General features: G+C 46.5%; 1 protein-coding gene across 5 annotated transcripts in view; it reads left to right on the top strand.

Moving 5' to 3' along the window:
- The window catches only part of Stk32b (serine/threonine kinase 32B), a 242,841-nt gene that overhangs the window by 195,903 nt on the left and 24,820 nt on the right, over positions 1-22,118 (top strand). For all 5 annotated transcript variants that reach the window (XM_021210566.1, XM_029545413.1, XM_029545412.1 and 2 more), the window contains exon 6: positions 10,583-10,672. In XM_021210566.1, the coding sequence (XP_021066225.1) occupies positions 10,583-10,672 (90 nt within the window). The remainder of the gene's footprint in view (positions 1-10,582; positions 10,673-22,118) is intronic.

Raw genomic sequence — 22,118 nt, 5'->3', positions numbered from 1 at the left:
CAATTTGTTTCAAGACTCTGGTGTGATCCCTACAGCCATCCTCATTCCTCCCAAAGCTGCTGCACAGAAGGACCTGGGCAGACAGGTTGTGTGTGGTCCCAACCCTGCAGACCTCACAGCATTGTTGCGTGGACTGGATAAGTTGCTAAGATCTAGGAGGCATGGGTAGGAAGGCTAAGGGAAGTCCCTACAATGAAGGTGGGATGATGTTGCAGCAGACGAGGATGCAATAGGAAGCAGCCCAGGGAACAGCTAGGGAGAAGAGAGCTTTCTCTCCCAGTCCTACATGAAAGGGGTGCGGTCTCTCTGGGTCTCATTTCCCCATTCAGTGATCTGGAGTCACCAGGAAGGACTTGGGAGCCACTGGAGAATAAATATCGAGTGTGTTGGAGAGGCACCAGAGCTAGAGTGTGGAGAATGAGTTCCCATGTGACCCCAACATGAGCAGTAAGGGAACCTGTCCATCAGAGCCTGACATGCCAGCTTGATGTGCTGCTGTAACTACACATAGGGGTCTGGAAGCTTCATTCACATAGACTTCTGAGATGGTCGGCGGATGCAGACACACCTTCTCCATAGGTCTTCACTCATCCACCTGTGTATGGCTGTGTCCTGTTCTCATGAGGACACCAGGCAGATTGGAGTAGGACCTACCCTGCTGGCTTCATTTTAGTTCTTTAAACATCAAATCTCTGAATCCACATTGTCTTCAACTCCAGGGGCTTGCAGTTTAGCATGTGAACTTTAGGGATACTGTTAAGTTAGTCACATCAGACAAGCAATGGGGATGGGAGCCTCCATGTGCCCAGCAGGTACATCCTAAGTCACTGGCTCCATCACTCTTAGAGGTTGCAGGTGCCAGAGCTGCATAGCTCATTTAGCTCCCAGGATTCAGAGGAAATTTCCTAGGGACTCTTGGTTCCCCACAACTAACTGAGTCCACTGTCGAGGCAAGATCTTTCCAGTCAAGGAAAGGGTATGATGTCCAATGTTCCGGGATATTGTGTGGCTCTATAAGAGGGTAACATTGATTGACAATTTTACTACTTCTACCTAAAGCATTGGATGTAGTTCTCAAGCCTGCATCTGTACATTAAAACCACACAAGGAACTGAGGAGATGGCTCGGGAGATAAAGCTCTTGCCAGACAAAAGCAAGAGTTCCATTCCCAGCATCCTCCTACAAATGCTGGGAGAGGTTACACGCCGCAGTGCTGGCAGTCTTGCTGGTCAGCCCATTCTAGGCTACTAGGTGAGCCCAGGTGCCAGTGTCTGTGTGTCAAAAACAGAAGGTAGATGGTGTTGGAGGAACAAGCCCTAGGGCTTTCCCTGGGCCTCTACACTCATATAAACACACATGCATGCACTCTTGTGTATGCATGTTCACCTGCACATGCACGAACACACATTCTACACACACATACGCACACAAACACAAACATACTCAAATACATATGGAGCATAGTGTGTCTCTCTACAGTTGACGTCAGACTTCATGTGGCCTCACGGCATACGGAAGTACCTTGATTCTGAAGCCTTGGAAACTCACAGAGATGTTCCTCTCACTGGTCTCCACAGGGCATGTCCCATCTTTGATGGACACTGGGGCAGAAATGTAATTTTCTATACTTTGATCATTTATCCCATGAGATTTTTAAAAAATGATTATTACATTTTTCTAAAGCTTTTCTTACTGAGCAGGTGCCATTCAGTAGGAACATAACTAGGGGCAGAACCCTGCATATTTCTAAGTGGATCATCGCATGGCATGTTCTGACAGCACCCACACATCCCTTCTGAAGACCACATTAGGAAGCAATTTGCAGAACAGGGAACCCTGTGTTGCTATTCACCTCCTTAGGTGTCATCTTTGAGACAAGAGAGCTGCATTTCAATGAGATAAAAACATCAGCCCATACACACGTGAATATTTTATTGATGATGCACAGAGCTGCTCATTCCACCAAACCCGAAGCACACAGGCAAGCTTCCCTGCTCTCCCTGGCCTCAGAGTAAGCTTCAGTTCTTAAGCTAGAGCTGAGATTGGGAGACAGAACCAGCATCCAAGTAGAACAACCATGAGGAGTGGAGAACAGAGCTAAAGAAAACCAGGTGTCTGGCAAGAAAAGGTTATGGTGACCTTGCTTAGTGACTAAGAACTCCTAGCAGTGAGGATTTGGCAAACATGGGCCAAAGAGGAAGGGACATGTCCATGTTCCATTGCACAATCAACTTGAATACCATTCTGCCACATCCCTGTGAAATCATCACCAAGGAGCCGTCAGCGGGCTCAGAGGTGGAAGTGCCACTGGCTAGGCAGGGCCAACCTTAAGACCACCACGAAGTCCAGCTGACTCGGAAGCCTCTCTAATGAAGATCACCTCTAGGACTGAGACTTTCTGACTGTTGACTGATTTCTGGTGGCCTTGGTTGGCTGACTATCTTGGTGACCCGGGCATCTTCCCTGGCTTTAACTCTGGCAGGAACATTCTCCATGGCTTTCTCAGGGTCATTGCAGAAGGAAGGTCAAGGAGAGCTGAGCCCAGGCATGCCCAGGTCACATTGACATGACCTCAGTGGACATCATTTCTTTAACTAGCTTGGGTTTTGCACCTGTCTCATACACAGAGGCAGCCTACATCACTTTTTCATAACTGTGAGATGGGAAGAAGTCAAATCATACAGAATAGAAAGCGCTCCAAGAGCCCTGCCTCTCTCTATCTGGCAAAGGCTTGCTCTAAGAACAATCTTCTATCACCAGGAGCCAAACAAAGCTTTGATAAGCTTGTGCGTGGACTTTGATTGGCTCTCTTTCTTTCCCGTGGTAAGTCTCTGTGATTGCCGTATGGATAAGTGGCCAGAGCACACAAGCTGTGTGCAGTACCTAAGATATCAGATCAGTGTGGAAGATCAACAACCATCCTCCCGCTCCACAGCCCACACAGAGCCCAAAAGCACAGCTATTTTTAGCACCGAGCATCAGGGAACAAGGGCAGCCAGAGCCATGGGCAAAGTAGCTGCCTCTGGTTCTTATCTCTCCAGGCTTCCAGTTGTTTCATCTAACCAGCACCACTGAGCTCTGGCTTGGGCATGAGGTGGATCCCAGGAGCCAGCTGAGGTGAGGAAGATACTCAAAAGAGGTCTGCCCCAAGTTCCAATTTGATGACAGGCACAACTGTGGAAGGAGGTGGCTGTGGGTACCTTTCATCCTAACACCTAGCCTGCTCCTCTGGTCTCTCTGGCTCTGCACCTCTCCCGGGGGTTCTGTGAAAGCACTCACCAGCATGGGCTCCAGCAGCAGGCCTAGAAGGCTCCCTGTTACAAGGCCATGGGTGAGATGAACACTGTCCACCTCTGTGCTGTCTCTGCAAACACAACAAAGGCAGGCAACAGGATGTGCTGGGTGGGCCTGGTGCTAAGTCACTCAATTACCTCTCAGCAAATCTTTTTACTCCAGGCCAGTGCTAATGGAAGTGAACAGAACAAGATTTCTGGACACAAAGAGAGGAACAAGGTGACATGCTGAGTGGTGGGCAGGAAGTTGGGATGACAATGGAGGGGAGCACAGGAATCCATAAGAGAGGCCTAGCCAAGGCTGTACTGGACGGAATGGACTGTTCTACCCTTAGTTCATGTGGTCAAGCTCTGGTTGTAGATGGCATGGTGTTTGAAGGTATGTGCTTTCAAAGGTGATCAGGTTTAGATGACATCATGGAAGTAACACCGGTGGTGGCTTGAATGACAATGGACCCTATAGGCTCATATATTTGAGTACCTCCTAGTCATCAGGGAGTGGACCTATTTGAGAAGGATTAGGAGGTGTGGCCTTGTTGGAGGAATTGTGTCACTGGGGGTGGGCTTTGAGGTTTCAAGAAGCCCGTGCCAGGCCCGGGTCCGTTTTCTTGCTCATGGATCAGGCTGTAGCTCTCAAACTAGTTCTCCAGGGCTATGCCTGCCTGCCTGCCTGCCTACTTGACACCAAGCTCCTAGCCAACCTGATAATCAACTAAGTCTCTGAAAGAGGAAGCAAGTCACCAATCAAATGCTTTCTTTTATGAGAGTTACTATGGTCATGGTGTCTCTTCAAAGCAACAGAACACTAGGACAGCACCCAATGATGGGAATAGTCTCTGAATGAGGGAATCAAGGGACCAAAGCAAGTAAGGGAAGTCTGTACATCAAAAAGGAGGCTGTTTTAGCCTGGTCCTGCTAATATAACACAATCCCTTAAACTGAATAGTCTACAAATAACAGAAAGGTACCACAGCTCTGGAAACAAGATGATCAATCAAAGACTAGCAGAGGAAGTGTCTAGGAAAGGCTACTCCCAAGGTGGAGCTTGTTGCTGCACCCTCCAATAGCAGAAGGAAGAGAAAAGGAGGCAGCTCATGTGCCTTTTGTAATGGCACTCAGCCCATTCACAGGGGTCGCCTTTGTCTTCATCACCCTTCCAGGTCCTGTCTCAAATGCTGACTCATGATCACATCTCAACACATCATGTAATGTCCTCCCTAGGAGGTGTGTTTGAGCTCTTAGTTCCCAGGTGGAGAATTATGAGAGGTAGTATGGCCCTGGCGGTGGCCTTGAGTTTTAATGGCCCCACTTCCTGTTCCCTCTCTGTTTCTGACTGTGGATGCACCATGACCAGCCCTAGCCTCCAGCTCCTTCCAGCATGTCCTCCCCACCATGAGGGAACATCTTTTCTTTTATTATTATTTAGGAATCTCACATCATGCACCCTAATTGCGCTCACTTCCCAGTTTTTCCATGTCTACCCCCTTTCCCATGACCTCCCCCCCCCATCAAGGAAAGAAGAAAAAAAAAAAGGAAAAAGCATATCTGTGTTGTGTTGTCCATATACTCACTGGAGCATGATCAAATCCCTAGTGGCCACCCCCTAAGGAAGGATGAGTCCTTCTCCACCTGCATCTGAGCCAGAGTCTGTCAACTCAGGATGGCCATGCAGTGGCCAGGGAGGAATGGGACCAGCTCTCCTGCTGCTATGCCACCATGGATGCCGTTGCCACCCAAGCTTCACACAGCAGAGCCTGAATATGCAAAAGCTCTAGGCTGTTGGTCCCCATCCCACTGACCCTTTTGGGCAGTGACGGCACACCCACCAGCCCCCTCTCCCGTCACTGTCTCCAGCTCCGCATTTCCCCATAACACAGACACTGCTCCATTTTTCTCCTCACCATTTCTCTATCACGTATTTCTTTATTCTTGTGTCATCAGGTGTGGCACTTGGGTACCTTCTGTCCATCCCATATTCTTCTTAAACTGTGAACCAAAGTAAACCCCCCCATGTTGCTTATTTTCAGGCATTTGGTCATAGCAATAAGAAAGAAGAACTAAGACATGGCACATGCATTTAACCCGTACCAGGAGCCCTTATCCCAAACCCAGCCATGCTGGTACCTGACCTCAGACTTCCAGAAATATGAGGCATACACACACTTAAGACACCCAGTTGCTGGCATTCTGTCACAGTAGGGCAAATGGGCACAGTCATGGAGAAAGCATCCCCTACATGAATGAGTTTTCTGCTAAACTCAAGTCAATCAATAACAGAATCCATGGGCCAGGTTTTGAAGAAGGAAAGGAAGTCCCCCAGGTAGAGGAGGGAGCAGCAGGAAGTTCTCCAGGCAGAAGAGGGAGCTGCGGGGAGTCCTTCAGGCAGAGAAGGGAACAGATCCTTCAACATGGTGGTGTCAAAAGCTGGAGGGTGAGAAGGCTCTTCGCACTTTCAAATAAGGGAGAGAAGTATGTCAGAATATAGGATGTGCAAATAAGGCTGGGAGGATTGACCATTGGTTGATAATACCCTCTTTAGAGCCATGCTAGTAGGTCTCCCACACTGTCCTTGGAGTTCTGGGTGTTTTCGGTTATGCAAACAAGTGGCCCGATGCTCAGTTCTTCTGTGCACTGTGCCATTCAGGGCTTCCTAGGAAAACTTGCTCAACACTAACTTTCACATATAAACTCAGCCATCAGAGGGTGCGCAACAGGAAGTCACAAGTCGTTATTTAGCACACTGGGGCGGCAGAAGTGGAAGTCTGCCGTGTGTTACCTTCTGTGCACACACTATGACACATCTGATTCCAGGCTGACCAGGGTCCCCCAACCAGGGGCCAGAAAGAAGTAACTCAGGTGCAGCTGCCCGGACTCTGAGGTGGTGGTGGTGGTAGTGGTGGTACAGCATAGCAGCACAGGGCTCCATTGTATGTGTACTGCAGCTGCTATGCTGTGGTGTCCCAAGTGTCATTCTTTTGAAAGAGAAAATGGAAGGAGGGGAAGGGAGATGTCTCCTCAGTGAAGGCGCTTGCATGCTCGCTGATGGCCTGGGTTTGATCCCAGGAAGCCATGTATGAGCAGAAGCAGATTCCAAAGCCGCAGAGTTGTTCTCTGACCTCTACATGTGCACCCTTGCATGTATGCCCCTTACAGTAATAATAATGATAAGTACTTTTAAAAATAAGATGTAAGACTTACTAATAGCGCCCTCCAAGGAGGCTTTAGGATGGGCACAAGCTCTGAGGTCTGCACCGAAGTTGTACAGACCCGTGTAGCCTACACTGAAGTACAGTTGCATTTCCTTAACTATCTCCCACCGTCCGGGGGACACCATAATCTGTTCACATCAGGGACCCAAGGTGACTGTCAAAATCCAGTCTGATCGGGTCCAAACCATCTCAGGGAGAACAAGACCCAGTGTTCCCACAGCCCTGAGGGTCCAGCACAGCTTACCCATGTCCTGCCTTCTCCCTGTCATGAATGTAAACCAAGACTTTACAGGCTGTGGCTAGAGGATGGCCTAAGCATTTCTGGTACAAAGTTGTGCCTTGAGAAAGCTTTGTCTGAGCTAATGGTTAACCCTGTAGGAGGGGCCTGAATGACAATCTTATTTTGGCAGAATCATGGCAATGATGTTTCTTTATCAGGCCAGTAAGTATGAGGACCTGTTCAACTCTCCCTGGGTTTGGCAGAAGCAACTCCACTTTGATTCTGACAGTTTTAACACTCCCTCTTACCCTCTGGCCTCCTTGCTGGTCCCTGGTGGTCCCTTCTGCCAGCAGCACCTTACTTACTTACTCCAGGGTTCTAGCAGGCTGCCCCTCCCTCCCCTTCAGGCTATGCCCCGCCCTCAGTTTATTTTGATAACCATTCACATTATTTCCTCCTCTTGTTGCTGTGACAAAATACCTGGCAAAGGCAACTTAAGAAAGGAAGGATTCATGTTGGTGTGCAGTCTGAGGGCTACGTCCATCACAGCAGGAGAACATGGTGGCAGGAGCTTTGAGGTGTCTGGTCTCATTGCATCCACGGTGAGGAAGCAGGGCGAGATCAAGGCTGGTGCTCACTTCCTTTTGTCCTTTCCTTTTCTTCGGGGGCCCCAGTCCCTGGAATGGTGCTGTCCGTGTTGAGGGTGGGTCCTACTGCCTTAGAATACCTGATCTAGTTAAGCCCTCACAAATGTGCCCTGAAGCTTGTCTCCTGGACGATTCTAGATCTTGTCAAGTTGACAATCAGTCTTAGCCATCACACTGCCTTTGAATGAGAAATATCTTTGTAAGCTCATAGAACTACTCATAGCTTGGTCCCGGTTTGAGGAAATTACAAACGCGTTAGGAAGCATGGGCTTGCTGGTGGAAGTACATCACTAAGGGGTAGGAAATTTGAAACCATTCTGCTCTCTCTCTCTCTCTCTCTCTCTCTCTCTCTCTCTCTCTCTCTCTCTCCTTCCTGTGTGAGGTGGGGATGTGATCTGCCAGCTTCCTGCTCTTGCTACCGCACCTTCCGCAGTCAGTGTTGTGGACTCTAGCCCCGTGGAACAGTAAGCCAAGTAAACTCTTCCTTAAGTTGCTTGGTCAGGGTGTTTTATCACAAGAGCAGAGAAGTAACGGATACAACACCCAAGCAGAGCTTAATATTATCCCACCTCCACGGGATAAGGAATCTGAACCTCACGGAGAGCAAATGACCTGCCAAAACCAGTGAGCCTCTGCATCAACTAGGACAGCAGCACAGAGCCCAACCCCCACAGTCCCAAGACAGTGGAAGGTGGCTTGGCTTGGCTTGGCTTGGAGTTATCTTGTTTAACTCACATGGTTGAAGTACAGTGGTGTGAAAGAGTTGGATCTGGCTTTTGTCTGCCTTTCCTGAAGTTCTCTCTTCAGTTTTATGATCCTACTGGCACTGGTCAATTGCCTCTGCATGCAGTCTTACAGAACAGGCTCCCTATGGGACACAGGAAAAAGAGAATGTTAACCATGGTAACTCCTAGAAAAGGTAGTGCATTGTTCCTGGACCTTCTATCAAATCCTTTTCCAAATTTCTGTTAACCCCAAATGGATTAAAGGCTCATTTTCCACAGATGGTGGGGTGGTGAGTAGATGGGTAGGGTGTTAAATGTTGACTCCAGCCACAGCCACTTGCCTTTCTCCTAGAGGACACAGAGAAGATGGTTTTTAACCTTTAAAGCTATAGGTTTATCAGTTACCCAGCCTCAGGTGTGTGGTTTATAGCAACCGAAGATGGACTAATGCACAGGATAAGAGACTGTGACCTCCTAAGGAGATCTCTGTGTTCCAACTTGGAAGCATGCCTGTGAGACATAGATAAACCTAAAAGTCACTTTCAGGATGACAAAGGGACATGATCTCATCATTACAAGAACAAGCTAAAGTCACGAGTTATGTGAATATCTGTTTACACGGGCAAAGGGAGAAATGGTGGGAAAGCTAGTCAATCCGGAGTGACTTGAGGAACATGGAGACCTGGACAGTGTGCAAAGAGAAAAGCAGGGAGTGCAGAGATGGCTCAGTCAGGAAAGTGAATCTGGCCCCCAGAACCATGTGAAACATTGGTAGTCTCAGTGCACATCCATTATCCCAGGGCCAGGGAGGCAGAAACAGGGGGATGCTGGGAGCTTGCTGGCCAGTCAGTCGAGCCAGGCTCAGTAAGAGACTCTCTCTCTAAAAGTAAGATGAGAGAAATAGAGGAAGACATCCAGTGTTGATCTCAGGCCTATAAACATGCATGCATGCATTTGTATGTACAACCCCACACATACATGTGCACAAATATATACACCACAGAGAGAAAGAGTGAGAGAGAGACAGAGACAGACAGAGACAGAGACAGACAGAGAGACAGAGAGACAGAGACAGAAAGACAGAGTCTACACACATACACATAGATTCACACAAAGGGAGTTCATAACCCATGTTAATTGGCTTATTCAAATGAGCCTCCATTACTTTAAAAATATAAATATTAAAGTTTTTAAAGAGCAGGAGAAAGGGAAGAAAGCTCGATAGAAGCCACACTTCCAGGCTCCAGGACCCTCTCAGTGGTTGCGGGCACGCCATGCATGGAACTACTTATGTGGGGGTCACAACAAAGGCTGATGCCTTCCACACACGGCCCACAGCACTTAGGAAGGTGAACCTACCTGCCTGTTGACGTTAGGGATGAGAAAACAAGGGGGACCCTGTGGCCTGATTTTAGCTGGTGAACAAACACAAATCCAGCTAGGACCTGCCTGGCAACGTCAGCCTCATCCTTGAGAAACCAGTATAAGTACTATTTCTCCCCAGGGGCCGGGGAAGCTGGAGTGCTTGTGACAGAGCCCACAGCTCTGCCGCACATCCGTGCTGGCAGCTGTGTGCTGTGGGTATGGGGCTGGTGCCTGAGGCCACCTTTGCTTTTTCGGTTCACCGTGGCTGACTGCTATGGGCATGCCTCTTATGCACACAGTCCCCCAGGGGCCTCATTGCACCTGCTCTAGCAGGAGACCTTCATGTACCCAGAAAGCAAGCTCTCCCCTGTGCTCTCTTATCTGTATCCAAGTGCCTCATCCCAAAACAGCAAAGGAGCCATTTCTATGTGGTGTGGAGACTGAGAGAAATATAGATGTAAAGATGCGCAGAAGTTTTCCTCGAGTCCTTTGGAGCTAGATTAATCACATGCCAAGTACTCCGGACAGCCAGTGCTGACCCCGTAGGATTCTCCTCTTTTCCCTTCCACCTTCCTTCTCTTTACCTGCCTCTCACATCCTTGTCCCCTCCCACTCTCTCTCTCTCTTTCTTCTCTCATTTCTTAAGCTTCTGTATCATAGGGCCACCATTCTTTTCAAGCCTCCTTCTGCTGCCATAATGTCAGGTTGGATGAAAGGCTGCACCTTCTCCTCTACTCAAGCAGGTCGCTAAGAGCCCAGCGGCCACAGGAAAACGTAGCCTGAGCTTCTGCCACACCCTCCCCATCACAGTCCCTCACAGCTCTCCTGAGCGACACCCAAGACTGACCTTCCATCTCCAGAATAGTGTAACGTTATATCCATCCACGTGTCATCCAGCCCCTTGACACAAATGAAATCACACAGATAACATGCGCACAGTGGTGAGCTCACACATAAAACCAGGATGCAGGATAGTGTAAGAAACAGAGACTACTTAATGATGGGCATAGGCCTGGTGTCTGCTTCCTGTAACTACCATGCCGACTACAGCCTCTAATCACACAGGGAGAGAGCACAGACATCAACAGTGCTGCTTATCTGTGTTTTTTTTTTTTCTCTGCAGGGCACGTGCACATCACGGACTTCAACATCGCCACGGTCCTGAAAGGAAATGAGAAGGCTTCCTCCATGGCCGGCACGAAGCCCTACATGGGTAAGCATCCTGGGCTTCCCTCTCCTATCTTCCCGGTGTACCCTTGATAACTTCCCACATCCCACTCCGGCTCCACTTGCCCCAGCAGGATCCCTGCCCTCTGTAGTAAGGGGCATTTCCACACCACCTCTCCACACTGCTCACCAATCCTTTCTCCCCTGGTTTTCTAGAAAATTCTTCTGCAACAGGTAGGAACAATACTTTGCTGTCCTCTCTCAATAGAATGGGGTGACATCATCAGAATGTCACTTGGCTTTGGTGCTGGTCATTCTGGATCTGTATTTCTGAGTACATGTTTATCTGTCCTTGCATGATTCCAGATGTTTTTTCTTGGTGCTTCTTTTGGAAGGGCCAATTCTTATTATTTCAGGTTGCTTTGTGAAGGACACTATTGTGGAGGGCAGAGGACACCTTTCCAGTCAGGTCTTTCCTTCCACCATGGGAGTCCCAGGGATTGAACTCGAGTCCTCAGGCTTGGCAGCAATCTCGACACCCCGTCCTGGCTTTCCGAAAGAGCATTGTTTCTATCTGCTTTAAGTCCCTGCCTGTGGCTTCTTGGTTTTACATGCCTTTTGGTGTACGCTTTATTTCTGGAACAATCTCTCTTCCTCTCCATTTCTATCATCCTCTGGCTTCTCTTGCCTGGTTTGGGTGTGGGGGGGGGATGCTTATTGTCATTTATGTTGTTCTTTTGTGAATTGTCTGGCCTTTGTAATGGCATCAGCAGTTGTTAACTCAAGATACCAAGGGTCTCGGCTAGCTTCTCCACCCGGTGACAGCATCTCAAGATGGCCAGGAGTCTCTACAAGCTGAGCATCACTGCTTGCATCACATTTTCCAAGCCTCTATTGGGAAAAAAGTCAACATCACTAACCACAGGGTGGAATAGAAGGAGGGGGAAGGATGAAGGGAGGGAAAGAGACAGGTAGGCATCATGCTTGCTGTGGGTGCCTGGTGTTGACCCCCACCCCCATCTCTACCTGGACCTTGACCTCCTTTTGGCTTCTGCTCTCTGTCCTGCTCTATTGTGTTTCTCCCTCTTGCTCTTACAGGGTTAATATGAATTGTCCCTCACAGGCACCCATGTTAAAACAGTTGGTTCCCCAGCTGATAGCACTGTTTTGAGATACTTTGGAACTCTGAGAAGTTGGGGCCTAGCTGAATGAGTGGTGTGATGGTTTGTAAATGATTGGCCTAGGGAGTGGCAATATTAGAAGGTGTGGCCCTGTTGGAGTAGGTGTGGCCTTGTTGGAGTAGGTGTGTCACTGTGGGTGTGGGCTTTAAGACCCCTACCCTAGCTGCCTGGAAGCCAGTATTCTTCTAGCTGCCTTCAGATGAAGATGTGGAACTCTCAGCCCCTCCTGAACCGTGGCTGCCTGGATGCTGCCATGTTCCTGCCTTGACAATAATGGACTTAACCTCTGAACCTGTAAGCCAGCCCCAATTAAATGTTGTCCTTGTAAGAGTTGCCTTGGTCACGGTATCTGTTCACAGCAGTAAAACCCTAACTAATACAAGTGGGTTGACTCAGGAGCATGCACTGGCAGTCATAGCCTAGCTAGGTTCTGGATGCTGGTCTACAGAGATGGCAGCAAGGTGCCCCACCCTCCTACCATAGATGCTGCAGCTCTTACCACCATGATACAGCCATGCCTTCCCCACGATGACTGAGCTAAACCAAACCCTGCCTCTCTCAGGCACCTTGCCACCAGAAGGAAAGTCATTAGTAGTTTTCCTCAGGGCATTTTTTTTTTTAGAAGGGAGCACCCACCTACTTTGTCTCTGCCATACCAAAGCTGGAAAACTGGAGCCAACTCTGCCATTCTCAGTCAGGTGTTGAGAACTGGGGTGTATGAACTGCCTGTCTGAGCCCCTCACTCTCCATTTTGGAGCTCCTCTTTGCTTCTTTCTCTACAGACATCACCACATGATGATCTTACCATGATTGATGTTGGTCCCCACCGTGTGACCTGTGGGAACGTGAGGAGAACCTAGCTAGGGAGTAAATATCCCCAGGGTTTCTGATGGCACCGTCTGCTGTCAGCTCTGGTGTACACATATGTCGACATTCAGAATCTAGGCTAAGCCTGGCAGCTTGCACTGTGAATCTCTGTGGTCAGAAGGCAGAACTGGAGGCATCGCATGTTCAAAGCTATCTTGGGCTATAGGATAAAAATCTATGTGATTTTCTTCCCAGAATTCAACAATTAAGTCACAAGTAATCATTGTTAAACTTAAGTAAGGAGTGTCAATAAATACTGGCAAAAGTAGAAGGCTTCCTCAAGACTCCACTTTGCCTCCTGTCCCTGCCTCCCTTAAGTGAAGCAGCTGGGTCCTGGCTCTTTCCCTTCAGTCAGGGAAAACTCTGAGGGACCATCTCCCCAGCAGCCCCACCTATTAAACTATGACTGTGCTTCCACTCATCATTATGCTTCATCCTCAGAGTATCCGCTGGCAGTTTCTCATTTTACACAGAGTCTGAGGTCCAGAGAGGTCCCTTAGCCTGCCTGAGATCACACAGCTCCTTGGAGAGGGAGATGGGATTTGAAGCATTTTGGATCTGAAACCCGAGCTTCCATCTCTGCACCAAGCTGCTTTTGGGCACCAAGTCATTATACGAAAAAGCTGATCTTTCGCTAACAAGAGTCAGTTTATTGTCACAGCTGTACGTAAGATTCAGGGTTTCTGGTGTCCTAATTAGAGGAGTCTTGGGCCTTAATTAATGAGCAAATGTGCAGGAGAGAAGTTCCCGGGCTTTGGATGGTGATCTCCAAACGGCTGTGGTCTCATGGTCGATGGGGCAGGCAAGGGCAGCCGTGGATTTCAGGGTTCTTATTAAAGCTCACCCCCATGGCTCCCAAAGCTCCGAATCCCCAATGCCGAGAGAACGTTTGTTGATTTCCCTCACTGAAGCATGGCTTCCAGAGCAGGCTGAAGACTAAGGTTCTGGGAGGTGAGACACAAAGATTTCTCTAGAAGAAATGTTCAGTCATTGAGAAAGCATATGGGATTCACCACTGAATAGAAGAAATCCCTGTAAAAGGCATCAGAGGAGAAGTCAGAAGTGTCCCAGCTGCCGCCCAGCGTTCTCCAGTTCACTGATATGAGGTAGAGCGGAGAGGGGATACTCCTCAGCGAATGTTGAGGAGTGTGAAGAGGGCATGGGGCTCCGAGGGAAGCACAGGGAGGCAGATAAAGACAGACCTCCGGGTCCTTAGTGCTCAGGCCTGGAGAAACAGAGATAGACGTGCAAATGTGGGGCAATCTCGGGCAGGCAGGCAGAGGCACAAGGAGAAGAAGTAGTTCCTCCAGGGAGTGGGAGACAGCGTCTTCATAAACACTTGCCTGAAGAAGAGGATGTAGAGAGCATGGTTTATTGTATAAAGGCAGGGAAAGGAGCTGAGGCTGAGGGAATGGCCTGCTGTAAGGAGCAAGACAGCATGGCAAACTGGGAGAGCCCATTCTGTCATAGCTGAAGGATCAGAAACAGGTCAAAGTGACAGGAGACAGACAGAGTGAGTACAGGCTTGACTCCCAGTATCCAAATAATGCACAGCACATACTCCTTGAGGTGAGCCTCAGGAGATGCTAACTGGAAAACTTCTAGCCAGTCTAACTTCCTGCTCTAGGAAATGGGGCTCTTGGTGGTGCATACAGTGAGCCTCAATAGACACCTTAGTTAGGTTTCTATTGCTGTGACCAAAAAACATAACCGACACAACTTATTAAATAAAGCATTTAATTGGGGACTCACCGTTGCAGAGGTCTGGAATCCATGACCATCATGGCAGGGAGCATGGGAGCAGGCAGCAAGAGGGAGCTTGGAGCTCACGTCTTGACCCACAAGCACAAGGCGGAGAGAGAACAAACTGAATGACATGGGCTTTTGAAGCCTCAGTGGCCACTCAGTGACATACCTCTCCCCAATAAGGCCATGTATCTTAAGCCTTCCCAAACAGTTCTACCAATTGGAGACCAAGGGTTCAACCACATGAGCCTACGGGGCCATTCCCCTTCAAACCAGCACAGTGGGTATTGGGGAAAAGGATGTCAAGGCAGAATTGAGGAAAGTTCACAGCATTGTGCCCAGAAGGTGGCCACCATTGATGCATAGAAACTGTCATCGCTGTTATCACTGTCATTACTGGAGTGGCTTTGTGTCCTACCTATGCTAAGTGCTTCAGGGCAGAGCTGAGCTCACATTTGCCTGCTTTTGGAGCTTACACTTGAGTGACAGAGGCAGGCCCTAAAGAAATCTTAATCTATCACTGTTGAGAACATAGGGAGACATGAGGCCACCACACACACTTGATCCTTGTCCTCCACCCCTTACTCCTGTCAATTCCTGTCCCCAAGAAAGTTGTGATGAGCAAATGTGGGTATTGTGGGAAGTCACCATGGCAACAAGTGCACTCTCAACAATGACTACAATGTGTGCCAGAAGTCACTGCAGAGCTAGCAGCCAACTCAGGTCTCCAAAGCCCATCAGCTCTGAGTAACCTTTCTGTGCATCCATTCCTTCACACATTGCAGGGGCTCCTTGCACTTAACATTTGTGGACCACATACTTGGGGCCATTGCTAACCAGGTTTTCTTACATAAGGTCATGCCATTCTTGCTTCTACTTTCTGGAAGCTTTCTTCCTTGCACAAGTTCTGAGTTTACATTGCAGCTGTAGACCCGCTGGAATCTATTTCTGGACATAGCGAGAGGTGAGGAACAGCTTTTCCTGTCTGCATCCAGAGATCCAAACCGTTGAACTCTGTTTAAAGTGTTCTTTTGACTCGACTCAAATCCCTTTTCAACTTTGTCAGATCTCAGCTGGCCTCAAATCATGGATCTGTTTCTACACCCTGCTCCATTTTATCCATCCATTTGCTTGTTGGCTCATACTTGTAGCATCAAGATGGCACTGGAAATTCTGTAGTGAGTCCGTAAATTCCTTTCTTCTTTTCAAAATGATGGCAACACACGGTCCTGTACCTCTTCATGTATATATTCAGAGTCAGCTTAGTAATTTCTATAACAAACAAATAATTCTACTGGGTTTCTGTGAGGGCCATGTCAATTCTACATGTCATAGGGGTGATGTCTCCTAGCCCATGAGAACAGATAGATGCTGCTGGTCCACGAGATCATCTTGGTTTCTGTCACTTCTGCTGTAGATTCATCAGTGTGAAGACTTAGCATATGTTTTGTTATATGTACACTTTCTAAGTATTTTGTGCAGTTTGCTGCTTTTATAAGAACTAGGAGTTTTAAAATAATACTTTTATCAGTCCTTTGAGAATCTCATACTCATGCGTAATTTGATCATATTTGTCTTCCCAAACTTCCAGACCCATCTCTGCCTCCTTACCCATCCACCTCTCCTCTCTTCTCCTCTCCTCTCCTCTCCTCTCCTTCTTGTGTCCAGTTTGTGTTGGCCAACTACTGCTGGGTGTGAGGCCTGCCTTGGAGTATGGTCAATATAGCAGAAGTCCTACAATTAGAGAAAACTGACTCCGCCTTTCCCAGCAGCTGCCAAACGTCAGCAGCTCCACAGCAAGTGTGGTGTGTCATGCCTACATCCTTTGTCTTGTTGGGATTTTGTCTGGCTTGAGCTTGTACAAGTTCTATGCATGCTCTCACAATTGCTCCAAGCTTGTGTGTGCTTCTGCCCTGCTGTGTCCAGAAAACAGTTCCCTTGAATTCATCCACAACCTCTGGCTTTTAAATTCTCTCCAATCCCTCTTCCTAGAAGATCCCTGAAACTTTAAGGAGGAGGCATGCGATATTTATGGCCCATTGGGGCTGGTCACTTCAATAAGATCCCTAGAATGGGAGTTATAGGTGGTTATGAGCTGCCAGATGTAGATATTCCAGTTCTTTGAAGAGCAGCAAGTACTCTTAGCCGCTGAGTCATTTCTCAACGTCCTCAAGAACTAGATTTTTCATCAGTCAGTCCTCAGTCACTAATGCTTAAAGGAATATAATTGACTCTTACATTGACATTAGATCTTGCGACGTGATACTTTTCTCAGGTCTGACAGCTCTTCTCCAGTGAATTCCTTGAGATTGCTCCATGTGCACTCGTGTTTGCAGATAGGACTTTACTTCCCTCCACGGTGGCCATCAACTGGGAAACTTTGCCTTGACCCTGCCCCTAGCCGTATGCTGGCGACAGGTCTACCACGCAATGTGATGTTCATCTGAGGATTTGTAGCTCTCTTTATCACAGTTACCAAGAATTCCAACTGCTTTTTCCCTCAGTCATAAATGCATGTTGAATTCTGCCAAAGAGCCTTTTTTTTTTTTTTTTTTTTTTTGAGGAAGGAGGTGCATCTTTTGATACAACCTGATGGTTTCTTTCCTACAGTCAACTGAAGTACATTGATGAATTTTTGCAATGCAGAACAACCCAGCATTCCCAGGAGGAATCTCATTAGTCATGACGTGTTAGCTTCCTTAGGCAAGTCTGGAATCCATGTGTTAATATCTTGTTTACAATCTTGTTTGCATGGCGTTTGTGAGGAATGTTTGCTTGTCTTTACATTGTTTTTATGACAACTCCATGTGGTTTGAATAGCAGAGTATTGCTTGCAGAGTAAGCTGGGGGCGGGGGGGAGAGGAATTGTTGCTACTCATTTGTGAATTTGATAAAATTGTTCAGTGAAGATATATGATTGAACCCGATATTATTTTTACAACTATGAACTCAATGTCTAAAAATAGCAAATACTATATCAAGCACATTAGTTTCTTGTTGTTAGAGAATTTATGTATTGTGTATAACCAGATTCTTGGGCATTCATGTGTGCATAACATCCCCTCACCCTGTTGGGGGATTGTAGGTTCTGTGGTGACAGATCTTTCACTCTTGAATTAGTATTTTATACTCTCTCTCTCTGATTTTCCAGTCATTCTGATCAGGCTAATAAACGTGTTGGGTTTTGTTTTTTGGTTTTGTTTTTGTTTTTTTGAGTACCGGTTTTTATCTAAATTGTCTTTCTCTGTTACATTTCTATTTTCTGCTGCATCTGTTTTCCTCTTGTCTTTATAGCTTCCTCTGCTTTCTTAGGTCACCTGTTGGTCTTAGTCCAGGTGCATAATGTATGTGTTCAGGTAGCTGACTTGAGACTCTTCTTCCTCACAGGAACGTCTCACACAGGAAACAAAGTCCAGATGTAGCTGCGGCCCCATAACTTTTGAAGCATTACGTTGACATTCTGTTATGAAAAATCCCCCCCAATAGGAATCTTCTCCATATCATTCTAATGCTGATGTCCTGCTTAATTCTCTAATGACCCAATACCTCGTGCAGCATGACCATGGGCAGGATTCAATCCACAGCCACTGTCCAGCCCTTTCTTCCTCCCATCCCATGTGATCTCCATCTCTTTTCTGCTGTCTCTGAGCTGATCACCATTTATCACTCCCTTTACCTCACTCTTACTTCCGTATTTATACCTGAAAAAAATAAGCATACAGAGTATCCTAGCTTTATATCACTCAACAGAAACTATTTTGAAATTTGGCTCAGAAAAGCCCATAAAAGGGAACTGGAGAGATGGCTCAATGGTTAAGATTGCACAGTTCAATCCTACCAGCACCCGCATTACACAGGTTACAACCACCTGTAACTCCAGATCGAAGGGATATGAGGCCCTTTCCTGGCTTCTGAAGACACTGCACTCAGGTGCATATACACACCCAGAGACAATACATATAATTCATAAATAAAAAGAAATACTTTAAAAATTTAATCTCACAATAATATATTTCCCAATCATCTTGTTTCACTTGCTATAAACATATTATTTATCAATCTTATTTTTGCTTCTGATGGTTGATGGCATTTTATAGTCATCAAAATGAAGAATTAATTTTCTATATACTTTTCTTTCTGTTAGTGGTATTTTTGTATGTGTACATAGTTTCTGTTTTCTGTCTGGTATCATATACTTTGGAGTACTTCTTAAAATCAATCTTAATGAACGTCTACTGGCAATAAAAAGTGTTTAGATAAACATGTTTTTAAAAGTGTTTATTGCAAAATTATTACACTTTGAAAAGATAACTTGAATGGATATCCTGTATACTGAGTGCCAGGTTAACCACTTTTCTTCTCTTGGGGAATTAACTGTAACATCCTGCTGCAGCATCTCTGCCTTTGGCCACGATGTGCCTCCCTTCTTCGTTGCTTTGCTCTATAATATATCTGTCTGTCTTGAGCTACATCTGGACCGTTCCCCTAATCATTAGCTGTTGGTTATACCTATGATACACTGGAAGCTTGATTTTTCTTTCATTGTGTCTATTTATTCTGATGTTCTCTGGGTTTCTTGAATAGCTAATTTGATTACTGATCATTTTGGGAAAACTCCTTTTTATGTGTTTATTTCACTTCTGTGTGTGGGTGCTTTGCCTGCGTGTATATATGAAGCAATGGCTCCTCTCCTAACCTCTGCATGGCCAAGGAATTCCCACAGTCTTCTTTCTGTCCTGGTCCTCTTCTTGAAAGCTGTGGCACTATAGAAAGGAGCTGGTAAGGGCGTGTGAGCTCCACTCTTACCATCTGGGCAAGCCATGGGCCCCTTGCTGGTACCCACACATGGCTCAGCTGAGGCTGCCGCAGCCTCTTCCCTCAGCCCTGTCTTCCTCTGGCGGCATACTCAGGCCAAGCAGCAGTCATACCCAGTCTCTGCTGGAAAACACCTTATGTCTGATTGTTAACTACTTCAAGAAAAACTACCATGGGGTAATGGGTAGCGTAATTATTAATCTTAATTGTTAATCTGACTGAAATGTACCTCTTGGTGCCTATGGGGATGTTGCCAGAAAGGTTTAACAAAGGAGATAAAATGTACTCTTAATGTGGGTGACATAATTCAAAAGAGAAAGCAAGTTGAACATCAACACCATCTCTTCTTCCTGACTGCAGATGCAATGTGTTTAACCATTGCACACTCCTGCCACTATTCCCTCCCTGCAATGATGGACTGAACTCTCAAACTGTGAGCCAGAGTAAATCCTTCCTTCTTAAATTGATTTTGTCAGGTATATTGTCTCAATAATCAGAAAGGTAGCTAATACAGATACAGTGTTTACCTTTTTCCTGTTAGCCTCTGTACTTTTTTGTTTCTGTTGCTGTGATAAATAACCCCACAAAAGCAACTCTAAAGAGAGGGGGCTTATTTGTCTCACAATTCCAGGTTACAGTGCATCATTATGGACAACTCAAGGCAGAAACTTGAAGCAATTAGTCACATCCACAGACAAGAGCAGAGAAAATAAACACATGCATGCTTGTTAGTGTTCAGAATCTGTCTAAACTTACACAATCTAGGATTCCCCAACCTAGGGAATGGTGCCACCTACAGAGGGCAGGTCTTCTCATCTCGGTTAACAAAATCAAGATTCAAGTCCCCACAGACATGCCCGCAGGCACCTTTCTCTAGAAATCACTTCCCAGGTAATTTTCAGATTCCATCAGGTTGACTATTAAAACTTCTTGCCACAGGCTAGATATGACACTCCAACTTTGGTGCTCCAACAGAGCAGAACTATTTCAGATATCTGATGGGAAAGGGAGTTATTAGTGGAGAAGAGGAAGGGAACTGGAGGAGCCCAGAGTAACTTCAACTTTTCATTCGTCATACTTCCACTCGATCCTGAAAGATGTCTCAATATTGTTCAGCAGAAGACACACAAAGCATTCCAGAGACATGGAACTATATTCACCAGGACCCTTAGACAAGAAGGGGCTGACTGACAGAAAACACCTAAGGGAACAGATTTGACCAATAATCAAGGAAGATGAACATGGTGGGTGAGGCATGAATAAATAACACAGTACCTGCATGGTACAAATTGGGGTAGCAGCGGTAAACATCATTTGTCTTGGACAAACAGAAAACCCAGAACCATCTAAGTAGCAGTCTACAGGATGAGCATTCCAAATGTAGAAATCTCAACCTCAAATTCAAAACCTTGTAGTACTGACGTGATGGCACGTACACCTGACCTCATGTGACAGGCCACACTGAAAACGTAAGTACCCTAGAACTTTGTAAGATTATGTCCATGATATGTGCATGAGGCTACTGGAGACTTGGATTAATTTCATTTTTGAGACCTGTATCCTACCCTGGAGATGCCTCATTGCCTATGTGCAAACATTCCAGAGTCTGAAGCAATCCGAAGCCAAAACACATCTGGCCCTGGACCTTCGGATGCAGGATATCCCATCCAGATGATAATGCACATTTCTGTGGGAGATGCTGTTTAGAAGTCTGTCCCCTGCTTCCCATTTTAACTGTTAGGTGTGTTGACTTTGTCTTGGCTCCTCTCCTTAGACCTGCTTGCTGCAAGCCAGGGGGCTGGAGAGATGGCATAGCAGTGAAAAGCACATCTGCATCTTCCCAGGGACCCGATTTTGCCTTCTATCCACTCTACCAGAAGAATCTGACTTATTTAACATGAAGTGCTTTTCTGGGACTGTTCATGATTCATTTCTGCCTCTTATCAGAGCTTCTGTATTTCTTCCTTAGCCAATTAGACTCCCATCCCCTCCCTCTTCCTACACAGACCATGAAATCCTAATGGTCTACGGCTGAGAAATTTCTTGCACTTTAACAAAAGCTGTTTCCTATTGCCCTGAATGCCACTAACAACCCCTTAAAGGAACCAATAGCCTGTGGTGGTAGTTTCATTTTATTGCAAATTAATATATAAGAGAGTGGCACCTGAGTTCATTGGCTAGCTAGAAGCAAAACACAATTAAATGACCCTTGTGGAATTCAGAATGCCCAGGCACACCACTTATCTCTACAGTTATTGGTTCATTTTAATGCAAAGAATTATGACCAAGCACTTGAACCATCTGGAGACCGTGTATAGTATGTGTCCGGGTGAGCTGGGTTCCCAATCATTGCCCATGTAATAACAGACTGCGATATTAAAATCCAGATCACATCTGTTGGGAACCTGCTTTGCACACATCCCAAAAGGAAGCTTGGCCTGTGCTATTTCATTGTGGTATGGGGGCTGTCATTAATCCATGGAGCCTGAGACTTAAAGGCTAAATGCTTGACCGATGAGCATTTATGGAGCACTTACTGTATGTTCAGTGAACATCATAAATACATTTTCTTTCTCCGTAATGTTACATAAAAGATTGTTACCTCTTCTGAGGAAACTGAGGCCTAGTTCACACAAAGCCACTGTACCTGTTGAGTATGGGACCTGAGCTCAGTGGTGACAAGTGACTTTCTTTGTATGCCTGAGCTCTCTGTTTACTGAATGTACTTAGAACGATCTCCCTGGGCACATGAAAGTAAAGTTAAGGGGACAGAGATGATAAAAGGTCAACACAGAAATTAGAGTGGAGGCTGGAGAAGAAAGTTCTAGAAGGGAAGAGTGATGAGATTTGGGCATGATCAAGTGATCAGGGACAGGCTGAAAG

This window comes from Mus pahari, chromosome 13 (assembly GCF_900095145.1).
Source record: "Mus pahari chromosome 13, PAHARI_EIJ_v1.1, whole genome shotgun sequence".
NCBI classification, from domain to species: Eukaryota; Metazoa; Chordata; class Mammalia; order Rodentia; family Muridae; genus Mus; species Mus pahari.
The sequence above is the reverse complement of the archived record's forward strand: the minus strand, read 5'-3'. Positions and strand labels throughout refer to the sequence as shown.